The sequence below is a fragment of the Amaranthus tricolor genome, chromosome 9, assembly GCF_026212465.1.
Source record: "Amaranthus tricolor cultivar Red isolate AtriRed21 chromosome 9, ASM2621246v1, whole genome shotgun sequence".
In the NCBI taxonomy this organism is placed as follows: domain Eukaryota; kingdom Viridiplantae; phylum Streptophyta; class Magnoliopsida; order Caryophyllales; family Amaranthaceae; genus Amaranthus; species Amaranthus tricolor.
This window is the reverse complement of record NC_080055.1, coordinates 12,114,102-12,131,418: the sequence shown is the minus strand read 5'-3', so window position 1 is coordinate 12,131,418 and position 17,317 is coordinate 12,114,102. Positions and strand designations below refer to the sequence as shown.

The window sequence follows — 17,317 nt, the reverse complement described above, 5'->3', positions numbered from 1 at the left end:
TTCCAAGTAATGTGATTTTGCCACGGAAGTATAATGGTTTGCAACATGCTATTTTATTCATTCATTCAAGTCATAAAGCACACTAGAGTCATAATTCAAACTTGTAGTATTCAGATTCATCAGTGACATATACTGAAACAAGTATTTTTCAACTTTGAGCCTTTGTCAAAAGAGCAGTATCAGGAAGTCTGATGAATGCTTAATTCATCGCATATTTGTGCGTCCAACTCTGAGCTGTCGCCTCATACTTAGTTCGGTCTTTCTTGTACATGTGTGCAATTTCAGGAACCAGGGGATCATCAGGGTTCGGGTCAGTGAGAAGAGAACATATTGACAGTAACACCTGTATATAAGAGGATCAAACACTGAATTAAAACCTGTACAGAACCGGATTGTGATCATACTTATCAAAACAGGAAAGGATCTAAGTTAACCTTAGATATAGTTAAGGCAGGGCTCCACTGATCCCTCAAGATGTCCAGGCAAATATTCCCATTATTGTTTATGTTTGGATGAAAAACTTTGGTCCTGAATGCAATCTGTCACCATTTTTTCATGAAAAATTTAGTAGAAATTACTGATAGAAAAGGCAAACTTAGCTTACTTGATGCAGAATGTAATGCCAGAGTAGAAATTGATCATATAACCTTTGGTGGTTTGAAGGGATAATCAGTAGGAAAGTGAATGGTCAGAATGAAAACTCCGCCAGCGTAAGGGCTAACAGCAGGGCCAATTATGGTGGCTTGCCACTGGTACAAGTTTTCGGAAACAGGACCTTATTTCATGTAGAAAGCCATAAGTTGAGTTTAGCACACGAATTAGTGTAATCTAATCATGCCATAATTTTCCTATTCATCATCATCAACATCATTACCTAGTGCATCCCGCTCATAGAAGCTATGATCAGGGACTGAGGAGGGTTAAAAGTCAGCAAACCATACCCTTATCGAAGGAGATAAGGAGGTTGCGACCAGTGGAGCTCAAGGCTCGAGCCACAACTTTCTTGTTAGGATATGAATATACCTGCACTACATGATGTAGGTGGATCTCTTCGTATGTCTTGAAGCTCTTTTATAATCCTCTTCATTGCCATCTTGCTTATAAGATCTATATAGTAGTTTCAATTTTGGTATGTAGGAATGTCGCGTTTTTTCTTTCGATTATGGAGCTTACTTACTAGGATGTCGACTTTTGATGTCCCTAAATTACAAAGATATGAACATATATATATATATATATATATATATATATATATATATATATATATATATATATATATATATATATATATATATATATATATGTAAGTAGCAATCAGCAAAAGAACTCAAATTGTGATGGCTGGTGTGAGAAAAAAGAGGAAAAACTGAATATGGACTGGAAGGCATTGATTCTTCTTGCAATATACCAAATACTAATTCATAGAATCTACCGACTTTTTATGTTGATGGAAGCTATTCTTTTCAGATGAGCACCACAAATGTCTTGAGCATAAAGATAATGTTGAGTTAAGTTGCTTTGATCAACCACAGTTGTCTATGATTCTGTTTAGGTTGACTGTTTATCAATCTATTTACATGATTTTACAGATGATGTTTGCTATTTATGGTTAAGCAAAAATAACCTCTTTGTTATCACTAATGAGGGTAAGATTGTTTGCATTTCACCTTTAAAACCTTTCTTAGATGAGACTCTTAATGGCATTAGGTTAATGGAATGTTATTGTATCCATTTCTTATGATCTGATGGAGGAATTTAATATTCATTCTTGAAATAAATCCGCAATATTAGATAAGTCTTTCAAAACTTTGATATTACTAAGGCTATGCCACTTAGTATGTAATATGTTTATGTAAAATCTTCATCCATTCAGTTAACAAAAGTAGGGGTGAATTTAGAATATTAGTACAGAGTGAGTTGAATTAATATTCAATAGATGTTAGTCTTCTGTGCTATATGTTACACAATTTAATATTAATGCCAGGTCCGAGCCTAGATTTTCTGAACAAAAATAAGTCATTTTTCCTCTTGGTTCAATCTTACAAACGAATAATAATTTGTTAAAATTTTGAAGTCAAAACAGTTCTACTGTTGTTAGTGCAGGACAAGTATGAAAGCATCACGTAGATAAACCTTCAAAAAAAAAAACACAGAAGAAAGAGGAAAATAGATGATCTTTAAGTGAAGGGCAGCTATTCATTGATTATTTTGTTGTAATAACTAATAATATAAGCTAAGTATTGACATCCAAAAAGTCATATTCTGATTCCCAAAATTTGTTTATTGTGCCAATGGATTATTGTTGAGTGTGATTTTGCACCCAGATTCCAGAATACTAATTTATTGAAATTATGAAGTTGTTTATTACATTAAATGAACAACTCATTAGAAAAATGATTTAGTCTCCTTATAGTTATATGGGAATTTGTAGTCATGGAAACTACATAGACTTACTAAAGCTTAATTGGATTTATTAGTCTTGAATAGATGGAATATGTGAGAGAGGTTATATCAAAATTGTTTTTGATTTTTTGGTTCTATAATCATTTTTTATAATAATAATAATAATAAGAAGAAGAAGAATAATAATAAGAAGAATATAAGACGTATAAAGACCATATTTAAAAAGTATAATGTTTGCTTATTATTTCTACATTTATCCTAAAATTAGGCAAACCTTAGCTAACCTACAACTTGAATCCAACTAAGGAACATTTGGTTTGGTGCCATACAATACTTCGTTTGCTTTGACTTTCTACAAAAAAAAATGATTGCTCTAACATGACATTCCATTTAAACAAATCGAATGTTTGGTAACAATCGTGGTTATTACTTCTAAAAAGGTAATCATTTCATTACGATTTAATCATGAGCAATCATTTTCACATCAACCAAGTTTTAATCCATTTATTTAATTCATCAAAGAACAATATTGAAATTTTAGTAATGGGTATTAAACCAACCACGTTAATTAATTAATGATTTAGTGCAATAGCCACCTCAAAATTTTCAAAGCTAATATTGTACTCCAACTTCAATATTACCAAGTTTTAAAGTCTTATTTCACTTTATACATCAATTTGATATCGTTAAGTGATTCCTATCTATACGAGATTCAAAGATGGGTATATTATATTCGCAACCTTACTCTTGTTAATGATAACAAAAAAATTATCATCAACTAATTCTTAATAACATACATCATTTACAAGTTCACATATACAAGGCAAACATCAACTCAAATGAATCAAATCTCCTGAAGCTTATCCTTCCAAAAATTCAAATACTAATTGAAAAAAGGTTTCTTTTTTATGCAGAAAATAAAGAGGGCATAGGCATAGTAGAATATGCTACTTCCAGAAAATCGCGGCGGAGAACGTGGGCGGCTCATGAAAGAACGCAACACAATCGGACAAATTCCAGGAACTGCTAAAATTTCCAACAACGATCAAATCATGTCAAGCACAAAGTATCATGATCACCTTCAATTAAAATAATTCGATTATTCTAATTTAAGGGACTCAACCAATTAACCATATAGTACAAGGTTAGTTGGAGTCAACCTCAACATCACCAATATAAGATTCCCAAAACAGAGATGATTTGAGCCAACTACAATATTACAGAACGGCTAAAACCATTCATCATGATCATCAAAAAAACAGAGATGAAGTACAATCTTAATAACAATATGGAGTTGACCAAGCAATATATTTAACATATAGCTACAAATACCAAGAGAAATGTAAAAAAAATTGTAGCCAGCGGCAAACATCTTCATAACAAGTAGTTGAGAAGAAATGAATATAATCTGCTCTGCTAGGTTAACGGGGATAAAAATGAATAGGGTCCTTAACCTAAACTGGGATTCTCCAGTACCTTATTACATAAAGACTGAATCAAAATCAGGAATTAGATGGTGGGTACCAAATTGTAATGCTAAAAAGCAACAAGAAACAACCTGCTTGCTTCACAAGAGAACCTAACTACAATCAGTAGGAGATTATACGCAAACAAGGTCTGCCTGCTTCCTTAAAGCTTGATTTTGAATAAAAAAGATATGTATGCGGGATGGAATGCACCAACTAGGGCTTGTTTCTCTTTACAACGGACAAACTACAATATGGAGCAAGCCTTCTGTGCCTTAGACTTCTTTTTCTTTGTCTTTGGTGGTTGAAGCACAACCTTAATGGCTGCATCAAAAACTGCCTTGACATTCTGCAGATTTAAGTTCAAAATCAGTAACTAAAGCCAAAATAATAATTCGAAAGAGCAACTGTCTCAGCCAGAAAAATGACACCCACCTGCTGGGTTTTTGAACTGCATTCAATGTAAGCAGGAGCACCAATCAGCTTCCTTAATTCCTCACCCTGAATAGTGCCATACAAAAAAATCACAAGCAGGAGAAATTTAAGTCAATCTTTAAACTAAAAACAAAGTGGGAGTCTAGGTGGCAGCCACTTAATGGCATTAGGTGAAAGAAATTTTGTTCTAAACTATTTACAGAACTAGAAACTATGTATGTGTAGGATTTAAAATTTTATTTCCAACCTGAGCTGTAGTGATTGGAACTGCACCAGGGTGGTCTATGAAAAACTGCTTGTCATCCCGAAGATCTAGTGTGCATATCGAAACAAGAATGACTTCAATATCAAAAAATAGGATATAAAATTTTATCAGCGAAACTTGATGTGGCATAGATTAACCACGCCAAATAAGTTTAAGCAACATCTAGTACTGTCATAAACATTTGATCTACCTCTGATTACAATAATCGACCAATCCAAAAGTATTTATCAGAAAATTATGTACAAAAATACAAAAGAGCAAGGAAAAAACAAAACGATAAACTGCATTTCACTTGCATAGTTGCATGTATATAAATGTAAAGAGCTACTTATTTTACAAAGAAACCAAAGAGATAAGTATGATCCTGACCGAGCTTTGTTCCAACAAGAACAATTGGGACACCAGGAGCATAATGCTTCAACTCTGGGATCCACTGAAAAGTAAGCAGCCACAATAGCACATTAGCAAACTCCAAGGGTCCTTAGACAAATGAAATTTCTTAGGCTTGAAAAACTTATAGATCATCATTCAAAAAAGTTTTACCTTCTTAGAAACATTTTCATAACTAGCCTTGCTTATGAGAGAAAAAGCTAGAATAAAAACATCTGCTCCACGGTAACTCAAAGGTCTTAATCTGTTGTAATCCTCTTGTCCTGTATCACATAGAGCATAAAATTAAATTCTTTGAACAAAAATCAGTAATCTAGAGCTCAGCCGAAATAAAAACAATACCTGCAGTATCCCATAATCCCAGATTAACAGTGGCACCATTAACAACGACATTTGCACTGAAATTGTCAAATACAGTAGGCACGTAGTCCTGTTCCCATCAAACATACAAGAATTTAGAAAAGGAAACAAAATCAAAAGTGCAACGATTTGGAAAGTTATAGTACAATAACAGTATCACAGCAATTAGACTATTGAAGCACTACTTCGCATTTTCAGTTTAAGTTACTCAAGAGTCCTTAAAAGAGCTGGAAGCCTGAAAACATTAAAAAGTGATCTTATTTGACAACAAAGAATAACGTTTCTCAATGTTTCCCTGTTATTCCATAAAGATCAAAGGGAAATAATTACTGCATTTGTTTGAGTGTTAAATGATAAAACAGACAGAAACAAGTACAGAGTCCTCTATTTCAATACACGAAAAGGACAAAAAGTATATCAAAAGGCAGAGTGTATTGAAGCTAAATAGGTCCCCAAGAATATCCATTATCCGAAACATTAAACAAAAATGATCAGATTTTATGTTCTGAACACATGATTTTGTAAAAGGAATAGTCTTGCCATCAAACTAGAAAACGCTTTGGCTCAACAAGACAAACCAGATTGCTTACGATAAAAGAAGGAAAAAGCAAAAAAGGAAAAACTACTGTGGTGTCACAATTATGAGAAAGTAAAACATACTCAATTTCCAGAATAGTTGGCGCCATGTCCCTAAAGAGCAGTATATGATTATCTAAGATTTGGAAAGGTGATTGCGTAAATAAAAAAACATATATGATGAATCACAATGATATTCAATTATGAAGTTGGAATCTGATCCTTAATTGAATGTCTCCAGGATAGAACAAACTCATGAATTAGCTTCAGTGTTGAATTATAAACTCCGTGAATAATCAAAAAATAATAATAATAATCAATCCTCCAGCCAAATCAGGTACTGCGTTAAAATGTTTACATCAATCTAAATTTCAATGACCTGGTGTTGTTTCACTAGGTTTTTTTGTCACCGCAGGTATTCAACAAGGATATGCTATTAAAAACAGAAAATAAAAGAACATTGAAGCATCGAAACAATTCATCGAATTCAATTAAAATGTTAAACTCAGACGAAATTTAAGTAATAAACGATCAAAAATGCGCGAAATGGAAAGTGGAATAATTAGAGAGAGAGAGAGAGAGGAACAGACCGTCGGAAAGGTGTTGCTGGTGTAAGAAATCAACAAGCAAGTTTTACCAACGGCACCGTCACCAACTGTGACACATTTTATGAACCTCGAAGCACTCATTCTTTTTCAATTCTTAGTTAAATTACAAAAAAATACCTCCGACGATGATGATAATCTCTTTTTTTTTTCTCTTAAATTGATCAAAATCAATCAAAAACAAATAAAACCGAACTATCTCTCCAAATCAAAAAAAAAGAATGAAAAAAATCAAAATCTGTTGTCAATTACAGCTACATAGAATGAAGATGAAAGAACCTGTAAAAGAAGAGACTGCAAATCAATGAGAGTTACAAACATGGCGCAAAATGAAAAAATGAAACCCTATAAATGGAATGTTAGGAAATAAAAAGAAGAAAAAGTGGAAGAAGAATGGAAAATGACGAAATATGGAAGCGAAATGGAAAGAAATGTGAATAAAAAGGAGAGAGAAAAGAAACGGATGGAGAAGAATGTTTTTAGAAGAAGTTGAGAGAAGAAAAGGGGGAGAGAGGGATGACAAAAAGAGGGAAGTAAACCGGGAAACAATGCCTTGAAGCATTCCTTGGCTCAGATCAATCAATTATCATGTGTGTTGCTCATTTTTTCTCTTCCTAACGCCTTTTTAGCTCTCCCTCACCTTTTTCTTCTTTACTTATTTATTACAACTACTAATTTTGTAAATTTTTGTCCCTTTTTAATCAAAATTTTTCTATTTATAGTCTATATATTAATCCTATTAATTGTACAATATAATTTTATCATAAATATTTAATTGATATCATCTTCTATAAAAGATAGATAGATGAGTATAGCTACTAACTGCGAATTTGTAGTTATTAGTAATAAGACGTTTAATGTTATTCGAAGTATAGAGAGGACTAAAATGTGTTTTTTAGAAGTAATTTAGTTGTACTTTTTGCACGACGCTATGTCAAAGGTAATTTTGTTAGTTTTTGAAAACATTAACTTAAAAGTTGAAAGTTATTACTATTTGTGGCTATTTATACTAGTGTGTTTTGACTCAAGTCATACAGTTATAAATTACATTGTACAAATTATTATTATTTATGTATAGCCCTGACATTTATTTCTATGTACATAATAGAACTATAACATGATATTTTTGAAATTTTCTTCTTTCTTTTTCATTATATGGAATTTGATCATTGTCTTAAGATCAATTATGATCCACTTAAAACTAAAATGCATGTGCTTAGGGGTATTTGACGGCAAGGACTTTCAGGATGGGAATGGAAATCAAAAATAAAAAAATACAAATTGTTTTATGAAAGATGATCTCGCTGAAAGACGCATCTTCTATATATATGAATTAAATAACTCATTTCAACTCCTTATTTGAGATCGCATTATTAAAAGACACTCTGTTATATGAATAGCTAAAAAAAAAGGTGGGAGACCATAAAGAAATACAAGTAGAAGTAGGTGGCTACTAATCCTTGAAGTTAGGTTAATTTGAGTCTCAATCGAGAACCAACTCCTCTGTCTCTCGCTGCCCTTCACCATCCAATCACTGAATAGAATGGTATTTGTTATTTGTTATTTTAAAATTGGATCCCATATTATTTTCTAGGTAAAATAAATAGATGTCATTAAATTGATAGTGGCAAGTGGCATCATCAATGAGAATAAATACTATTCATATAGTATAGACTTACACCTACTCATCTGCCCATTTCCTGATCTGAATTCAAGCAAGTATTTGATAAAATGGTCCTACTCCTTGCTGTAACTGTAAGCCTGCTACTTGTTTTTGTCTCTCTTCTAATCTAACGTCTAAATTTCCTGCATTTTTTTTCCATGTTCTTGCCTTCAATAGGTGAGAGCTTTCTGAAGTCGTGTGCAACTCGTGTATCTCTAGTCTATTCCCATTTCCCATGGAAGCAAGGCAATTCATTATGGGTATGACTCATACTTATTTCCAACTTTGTAACAGAATGTCGATTCTCACAAGTTATAGGAAGAATTACCCTCCTCCCTTTTCCACCGGCCTACTGCCGAATCACAAAAAAAAAAACAATAAATAAATAATAAAAAAATTCCTCTACTGTTTTGCTTCTCATTAGCAGATAACGTAATTCGGGGAATCGTTATCAACCATGCAATGATTCTTTCCATACTTCTATACAGTCAAAGATCGCGAGTCAGAATGTGAACATCATTTTAACAATTGAAAATATTCCTGAACCTGGAACTTCTCAATGATTATTACTTATTAACGCATTAATATTACTTCATTTCTCTATCAGATATTTCATTTCACAGCCAACAAACAAATAATTCATACAGTTGATGGGTGGTTCTACTTTCTGCAGTAACCACCCATCAGATACAAAAAAATAGCAGCTATGTATATATGTACTAACATCATGAATCAGGATTTGCTAAAAGCCCGAAGAGTGTCATCCAGCGCCTGTGGATCATAATCTGAAGTGAATACACAGTTTCCGAGGGGGCCTTTTAAGAGAATGAGCCTCAACACGCCATCAGCTACCTTCTTATCGACCTGCCAGTTAAATCAATATGGAAATATAAGTTCACAAAAAAGAAATGACCCGTAATTTTCAGCTGTAGATGATGCTGTCTAGACGTACCGACATGATGGACTTGAACATTTCGACAGTCATGCTTTCAGGAGCTGAAGTAGGTAACCTAGCTTGTTTCAAGATGTTACGAACACGTTTTACTAATGATTCATCTATCCATCCAAGACGGTGTGACATGTCCACTGCCATGACCTGAACATTAAAATCATTTTCAGCAAGAAGACAGCAACCATGTATGGAAAAATAAAAACAGTAAAGAATTTCACACAGATGACAACCGTTCCAATAGCAACTGCTTCTCCATGAAGCCATTGGCCGTAGCCAAATCCTGTTTCTATTGCCTGCACAAGGATTCACAATGGTGAAGTTGATCGCCATGTTTAGTGCATATCATCAAAATAAAATCATGAAGAGCACACACCATCCCACAAACTATATTCACAGGATCTGCAAGCTTAATGCAGCCTATTCTAAGCCTCGCCAACGAAAGCCATACACTTAAAATTGCACTTTATTAAATTTCGTTGGGCAATTAAAACATAAGCATTTCAACTATAACTACATTTAACAAGTGGAATAAACGAAATATTCATTGCATGGAAAATAGAGTTAACCTGTCAGTGGTATAGTTCTCAGGTCTTGCAAGCTCTTAAAAACTTTTGAGCCCAAAGTTTCAGACTTAAATTGTGATGAGGTGTACTACCAACTATGTCATTGCCAATATGGTAATGAACGTCTCATCCTAAAAGATGATTTTTCTTTACAATTTTCCATTACCAACTACAACTAATACCACCCTCCCACGTGGTAATGAAAGACAATCAACTTGAGTGAAGAAAAAAATTTAGAGTAGGACAAGCATGACCATAAACCTTGTCAAGTAAATCTTTGTCAAATAATAGCATATTTTAATTACCTCTCACCATTTAATACCAACAACCAAAAGGGTATTAGAGGTAGTAATCGTGCTAATGACAGGTATATATTCAGATTCTTATAAATATACTTTTGATTGATATTTGATTTGCATTGTATATATGAATATATTGAATATCATTATCCTTACAGGTATTCACATATGAAAACTGAAATATTAAACCATCGGAATTCTAACTGTAAACATATCACAAGAGTATAGAACTAACATGTCCAAATGTGTGACCCAAGTTTAATGTTGCTCTGAGTCCGCTTTCTTTCTCGTCCAAAGACACAACCTCGGCCTTGTTTTCACAAGAGCGCTTTATAGCATAAGCAAAGGCCGTAGGATCCCTGCAAATCAAGCCAATTCACAAAACATGCCCCCTCGATCATAATCAATAAAAAGTTCCAAGGATCAGAAAATTGTTAAGTGATCTGCTCTCATAAGAAAACAACAATATTGAACTTGTGCAATCTTAGCAATGACATCAACATCAGTACTATGTCAAACAAGCAAAATCATCATCACATAGCAATTATTGTGCAAACTTAAAAATGACGTCAACATACTATGTCAAACAAGCCAAATCATAATCACATAGCAATGGTTTTGACTTTCAAAGTAGCGCCATGATTAAAGGTTAAAAGTGGATGACCTAGGAAGATCGGTAAGAGATCGGATTATCAGCATCAAGCAGCACCGTAAGCATGGCCTGTAGGACCTCTAGTTGTCAGTTAATAAGCAAAATTGTTTTTCAAAGATAAAAGTTGAGGACTGGTCCCGCTGTTTAAAAGCCACAGACACGGTACAGAAATATGTTTTAGTTCACGATCACGATAATGTTAGAGAAATGTATTTTACGGTCAATACAAATGGTTTTGCGGTTGTCTTTATAACATGTTAGTGATACGATGGTGTAATCTTATTTTTGCGCTATATTTTGATCCCCCCTCTACCTATAAAACTGCTCTTCCTCGCACTCCCCTCCCTCTGTACAAAGAGCAACTTAAGCACCTAATAGACAAAATAGTTCTAAATCAACCTCCAAAGAAATATTGTCCTTGAGTTCATTAGACCTCATAGCATTAAGCTATATGCACTCCGCTGACACAAAATTTACAAAAGAGAAGGTACATATATATTGAATGAGGAATCTCATAGCTGATTTGGTGCTACACTGGATAGACTTATGAGCAGACCAAAACCTTATTTACCTCAAAAAATAACATTAACCAAATTGCAACAGGTTCAGCAAAGGATTAACAAGATTGTTCTCAGAAGAGCTAATAAGTTTATTATTAACTATTGAGTAAAGGGTGTGAAAAAGAAAGGCGAAAATAATGAAGCAGAAGCAGCTAGGCAAGTAAAAAAAAAAAGTGAAGCAACCACTCCAGTCAGCTGAATGAATTACAAAAAAGAATCATAGTCAGCAAGTTGTTGTGTCATTCGCTCAGAAAGCATTTCTGGAAGTTGAACAAGAAAAGAATGCACTAGCGTACCTCAAACTGAACAACTGTTTGAACTGTTTACATGTATAACAGTCCAAAAAAATTAAATTTTAAGGTTGAAAAACTCTGAGACAAAACACATGTTACAAAAATTAATTTAAAGCATAATGCAGTTTAAGTCAGTATGAAAATACAACCAAAACTACAAGCTAGGCAGGAGGAGAATATACAACTCCTAGGATAAGGTTAATTCAAATACCTTGCCAACAATGCATCCATGTTCTTTTCTTGCCACTCAAAGAACTCAGCATCCCTGATTAGCCCATACTTTATAACCTCTGCGAGGCCAGATGCCAATTCTCTGTCTGGAAGCGTATTTAACGTATCAGTGTCGATAAGTACACATTGAGGTTGGTAGAAAGCCCCGATCAAGTTTTTCCCCAGCGGGTGGTTAATTCCAGTCTTTCCACCCACTGAAGAATCCACCTGAAATACATGTCATCAGCAAGGACATACATAATTAATTATAGAACATTAAACAGCAGTGTGCAAACATGGAAACAATAGAAGAGATTGGGATCAACCTGGGCCATAACAGTAGTTGGAATTTGAATGAAGTTGACTCCACGTAAGAAAGAGGCTGCAGCAAACCCACACATGTCGCCAATCACACCACCTCCAAGGGCAACGAAAGTGGACCGTCTGTCCAACCTAGACTCAATAGCTTTGTCAAAGACTTTCATTAGAGTGTCCTACCATAGAAAAATGAATTATTATATCAATACGATAGCAAACCAGCCGCCTACAAACACACAACTTCTCAGAGTCAAAGACACACACCATGTCCTTGTACTGTTCTCCATCGGGTAAAATGACTGTTTCCACGGAAATCTTGGGGTTATCCCTTGTCAAAGCATCGGTAACTTTGTCCAAATATAAAGGTGCAACAGTGGTGTTGGTAACCACAAGAACCCTCTTTCCGTGCACATGCCTAATCCAAACAATAACCAATTAACTGATAGAAATATTCGACATCATAACAATCTAATAATGATATTCCATGAATTGACAATATTCATCGGTGCTACTTAATTTGCTAGCTCCCTCTGAAAGCAATTTATGTTGGTTTTGTCCCAATTTTGGAATTGGAAATTCAAACAACGAATTAAATAACACTATTCTTGACACTTAACTGCGTTTGGATAAAGAGAAATGGAGTAAAGGAAGGGGAGGAATTTGGAAGGATAGAAGATTCTTTATTTGGATAACAAAAATGTAGGAGAGGGATGCGGAGGGCACAAGTTTGGAAGGAAAAGATGAATAAATTTTACTAAGAATACAATCTCTCCTGAAATGGAAACATTTGATTTTCCTTCCTCTCCCTCCTTACCTTCCTCTTCCATTCCCTTCATTCCCCTTTCCTTTCCCCTTCCCCTTCCCCTTTCCCTTCTCTCCTAATTTATTATCCAAACATCCCATTTTTGCGATGAAAAGGAAAGAGTTTCTTAATTAAGGCCTTGTTTGGATGGAGGGACATGGAGGGAAAAGAAAGAAAAGGATATAAAGGGATGGAGATCTACTTGTTTGGACAGCAAAGAGAGAGGAGGAGGATTTGAAGGGAAGGAATTTGAAGGGATAAAGCTCGTTCATTTTGTCAACATCAAAATCTCTCCATTAAGAGGAAAGATTTGGAAGGAAAATAAAATTCCTTTCTTTCCTCCTCCCTTTCTTCCTACGCCAACAATAGTCTTTTCCCTCTTTTCCTCCACTTCCTTTCCCTTCCCTTCCCTTCTTTTCTTTTCTCTCCTAATTTGCTATCCAAATATAGTGTAAGTGTTATGGTGCTTGAAATATTCTCACTTGACAAATGCATGTTGTATCATATGGCTGCACAAATAGATATTACTTAACATTCTTTTACAAGTAAATTTGATATTACAATATATGATCAGTATCCAATTCCATCGGAAATTTAAAAGAATACCTCTTTGTAATCATTAAAAAGAATAAAGCTGCAAAATCCAACCCAGCCCCCAAACATTGCCCGGGTTGAAGCTAGTTCCCTTCATATAAGAATTCTAACGTGCAAGCAATGAAATATACACAAAAAAAAAAAAAAAAAGAAAATCATTTAAAAAAAATTAAAAGTTGAAATAAAAGGAAAAACCTTTGAAGTAGATCGGGCTGATCAAGAAGACCAGAGCCGATGTAAATAGGGTAGCTACGGTTCCCCAAATCAACCTCAACAATGGAAGGAACCCTAGATGAAGTCGTCATCTTACTACTCTGTGACACAGCAGGTGTAACCTGAGTAGAGCTGGCGTAAATGGACGATCTGGCAGGGCGAGCAGTGAGTGGTAATTGATCGGGGGCCGAATAGTCTTGCAAGGAACCTAACTTAAGGGAAGTCCCAGAAAAGAACTTCGAAGAAGGAGTTGACTTAGAAATTGACGCTTTGGTGGTCGAGAAACGTAGAGAAGAGGGATTAGCTAAGGCCGCCATGGAAGTAGGAAATTGAAGGAAGAAGTAAAAATGCAGAAAGTAGAAGAGAAGGTTAGGTGTATATTTTTATCTCCTTTGTTTTGTTTGAGGACGAAGATGAAGATTGAACTTCTCCTACTACACGCGGGGGTTGGTGAGAATTGAGAATCGCCCTCCTTTATTATTTTCGGGTTTTTTTTTTTTTTTTTCCATGTTTTTTTTTTTTTTTTTTTTGAAAATCAATATTCAAACTTTGAATACTTTGGGAAAAAGGATTCATACAAACTTTCTCAACGTGAGAGTCCGTATCTAATCTAGCAACTAAGTGGGCTACAGTTATATCCAGAGAAAAGAGCACTAAACACATTGATATACTCATAAATGAGATGTATAGGAAAAAGACTCGTATGCTATCTCGATATAGCATTGATGACACTCATTACATCCCCCTCCAAATTTATCCGATTGTATCCCATATGATGTGCCACTTCGAGCCCGTACAAACCCGCTGCTGCTTCGGTTACCTCAACTGACCAACATGCCTGTACTGACTGAGTACCAGTGATTAGCAACCTTCCTTCATGATTTCGCACTACGATGCCAAGACGCCTTCCTTGAGCTGGATTGATATGGGCATCGAAATTTATCTTCATCCAACCCTCACGAGGAGCCTGCCAAGCTTAGTGAGATTGGATTGATGGGGTACTAAGCATGGTGACTTTCTAAGAGTATAGTTGGTACACATAAACCATCTTTGTGAAAGAGATAGACAACTGGGTTATGTCCATGGTACTTCCTTCGAAAACAGCCAAGTTCCTACCATACCAGCAAGCCCAAATAGAAGCACACACTAAAATTAATTCCTCTGCAGATGCATGAGTCATTATCCATTTAATGCATGACATAAAGGATTCTTGAGGAGCATCAAAGATAAGCCTATGGCAGGGGTGATCCGTAGACATACGTTTGATAGATGGGCAATCAAAGATCGCATGATTTAAGGATTCAGGACCAGCCAAGCATCGAGCACATGTCTCTGTATCGGCAAGATGTCTGTGTTTGCGAACTTCATTAAATGGTAGGGAATTTTTGCAGCCTCGCCACAGCAAATGCTTGAGTTTTGGTGGGCCATTAAGCCCTCAAATCTTCTGCTACAGAGTGTGGTCATCACCTAAAGTTGCGGGGTTGTTGTGACGTGGATGAATTGACCTTGCTAGCCAATACCCCGATCTCACTGAGCATCTTCCATCTTTATTGTACCACCAAAAGAGTCTATCCATGTAGCCTATTTGCATAAAGGAAGGGCCATAATAGCCTTTGCTGAAAAATGATCAAAGGTATGTCGGATAAGATCAACTCTCCATTGCATAGCATCGTGATCTATCAATTCACCTACCAAGAGATCATGTGTAGGAGTGTTGGTTGCTATCGGTGATTGCATTTTACCATCTATCATCACCCATTTGTCATTGAAAGCATTGATAGACCACCCATTACCGACCTGCCATCCCAAGCCTTCCAACAACAAATATTTGGCTCCCCATATACTTCTCCACGCGAAGCTTGGATCATACCCTCTAGAGGCCTCGAGGATACCTCTGTGCTTATAGTATCGGGCTTTGAGAATGGAGCCCAGAAGTGAGTTCGTACCTTCTTTTATTCGCTACACTTGCTTCGCTAAAAGAGCTTGATTGAAGCACTTTAGGTCTCTAAAGCCTATACCTCCTTGACTCTTTCGCACGCACATGCTCACCCAACTGTGCCAATGTGTCTTCCTGTTATCACGTGACGAACCCCACCAAAAATTGGCCATCAATGCATATATCTCATCCAGAAGACCCTCGGGTAGCTTGAAAATGCTCATCATGTATGTTTGGATTGCTTGGACCACCACCTTTAATAGGATCTCCTTTCCCGCCCGTGACAAGAGGCGCTCTTTCCATCCTTGGGTCTTCTTCCACACTCTCTCCTTCAGTCTTGAGAAAATAACCTTCTTTGATCTGCCCACAATAGTTGGAAGCCCTAGGTACTTGGAGTGCCTTTCAACTTCTCGGACATGCAACCTGTCAACAATTGCTTATCTTGTGTGCTGTGGTACACCTTTGCTAAAAGCGATCTTTGTCTTGTCAAAATTTACTCTCTGGCCCGAAGCTCTTTCGTATATGCTAATAAAATTAGCTACCTGTAAGCTTTCTTGAACAGTAGCTCTCGCAAAAAGTATATTGTCATCTGCAAAGAAAAGATGAGAAATAGGGGGGGCGCCTCTGTAGATTTTTACACCATGAATCTCATTTCTAGTCATACCCTTCTTGATCAGGGTGGAGAAAGCATCAACACACAAAATAAAGAGATAGGCTGAGATAGGTCGCCTTGCCTAAGACCCCTAGATGGAATGACTTCACCATGAACTCTCCCATTGATTTTGAAAGTGAAAGACACGCTCGTAATACAACTCATCACTCTTCGCACCCAAGTGTCTCGAAACCCCATTTTAAACAAGACTCTCTCCATGAAGCTTCATTCCACGCTATCATAAGCCTTACTCATATCAAGTTTCAATGCAAAGGAATTATTCCGACCCTCTTCCCTTCTTTTCATAGAGTGGAAAGTCTCAAAAGCAAGCAAAGCATTATCAATTATGAGTCTTCCCGGTATAAAGGCACTTTGATTCTCAGAAACAATATCCCCCAAAATGGTTTTCAGTTTACTAGCCATTGTTTTAAAGAGAATTTTGTAGATGACATTACAATAGCTAATGGGTCGGTACTCCGTCAGAAGTTTTGGGTTTTGACATTTAGGGATCAAGGAAATGCATGTTTTGTTAATGATTTTCATGTAAAAGAGACCCTCCCACCATCTTTTGACCAAACAGAAAATACCAACATCAACAATATCCCAGAACTTCTGAAAGAAAAGAGCATGAAAACCATCGGTACCTGGAGCTTTGGTAGGGTGCATTTGAAAGATTGCACACGGAACCTCTTCATAAGTAGGGACTGCATCCAGTATCTCATTCATGTCCTCCGTAATGACCTCACCCAGCCCTACAACAACTTCCTCAAAACCGGACGGTGAACTGCTTTGGAACAGGTTCTGATAATAAGCAGTGATGCGCCTCTCAATGTCTAATTTGCTGGTTTTCCACACTCCATCACTTGGGTCGGTGAGCCCCTTGATTGAATTCCTCCACTGCCTTGAGTTTACTTTATGGTGAAAATATTGTGATTTCTTGTCACCATCTCTAAGCTCATTCGACCGGGATCGGAGGTGCCAATACGATTCTTCCAATTTGTGCAAGCTATCCAGTTCATCCGCAAGAGATTTGCAAGTAGCTAACATCCTGGCATCCGGGGAGCATCGATGTGCCGCCTTAAGCTTCTTTTCGGAGGCCTTAATTCTTTT

The 17,317-nt window shown here is 36.0% G+C and overlaps 4 protein-coding genes across 4 annotated transcripts; all 4 read right to left on the bottom strand.

The window, feature by feature from the left end:
* Nucleotides 1-34: 34 nt before the first annotated feature.
* LOC130823895 (ubiquitin-conjugating enzyme E2 8-like) lies at nt 35-1,216 on the bottom strand. The gene is made up of 4 exons (XM_057688724.1): nt 1,024-1,216; nt 648-775; nt 435-539; nt 35-343 (listed from the first exon to the last, which is right to left on the bottom strand). Exons 1-4 carry the CDS (start codon nt 1,091-1,093, stop codon nt 200-202), a joined length of 447 nt encoding a protein of 148 aa, XP_057544707.1. The 5' UTR covers nt 1,094-1,216; the 3' UTR covers nt 35-199.
* Nucleotides 1,217-3,668: 2,452 nt separating this feature from the next.
* On the bottom strand, nt 3,669-7,212 carry LOC130823894 (rac-like GTP-binding protein RHO1). Its single transcript, XM_057688723.1, has 7 exons — nt 6,486-7,212; nt 5,302-5,389; nt 5,113-5,222; nt 4,939-5,002; nt 4,552-4,616; nt 4,305-4,370; nt 3,669-4,218 (listed from the first exon to the last, which is right to left on the bottom strand). Exons 1-7 carry the CDS (start codon nt 6,582-6,584, stop codon nt 4,117-4,119), a joined length of 594 nt encoding a protein of 197 aa, XP_057544706.1. The 5' UTR covers nt 6,585-7,212; the 3' UTR covers nt 3,669-4,116.
* A 1,538-nt stretch (nt 7,213-8,750) lies between these two features.
* On the bottom strand, nt 8,751-14,101 carry LOC130823893 (3-dehydroquinate synthase, chloroplastic). Its single transcript, XM_057688722.1, has 8 exons — nt 13,602-14,101; nt 12,275-12,425; nt 12,019-12,186; nt 11,694-11,920; nt 10,213-10,336; nt 9,346-9,408; nt 9,116-9,259; nt 8,751-9,027 (listed from the first exon to the last, which is right to left on the bottom strand). Exons 1-8 carry the CDS (start codon nt 13,934-13,936, stop codon nt 8,896-8,898), a joined length of 1,344 nt encoding a protein of 447 aa, XP_057544705.1. The 5' UTR covers nt 13,937-14,101; the 3' UTR covers nt 8,751-8,895.
* A 1,099-nt stretch (nt 14,102-15,200) lies between these two features.
* On the bottom strand, nt 15,201-16,405 carry LOC130823264 (uncharacterized). Its single transcript, XM_057687889.1, has 4 exons — nt 16,285-16,405; nt 16,098-16,179; nt 15,669-15,978; nt 15,201-15,578 (listed from the first exon to the last, which is right to left on the bottom strand). Exons 1-4 carry the CDS (start codon nt 16,403-16,405, stop codon nt 15,201-15,203), a joined length of 891 nt encoding a protein of 296 aa, XP_057543872.1.
* Nucleotides 16,406-17,317: the final 912 nt, after the last annotated feature.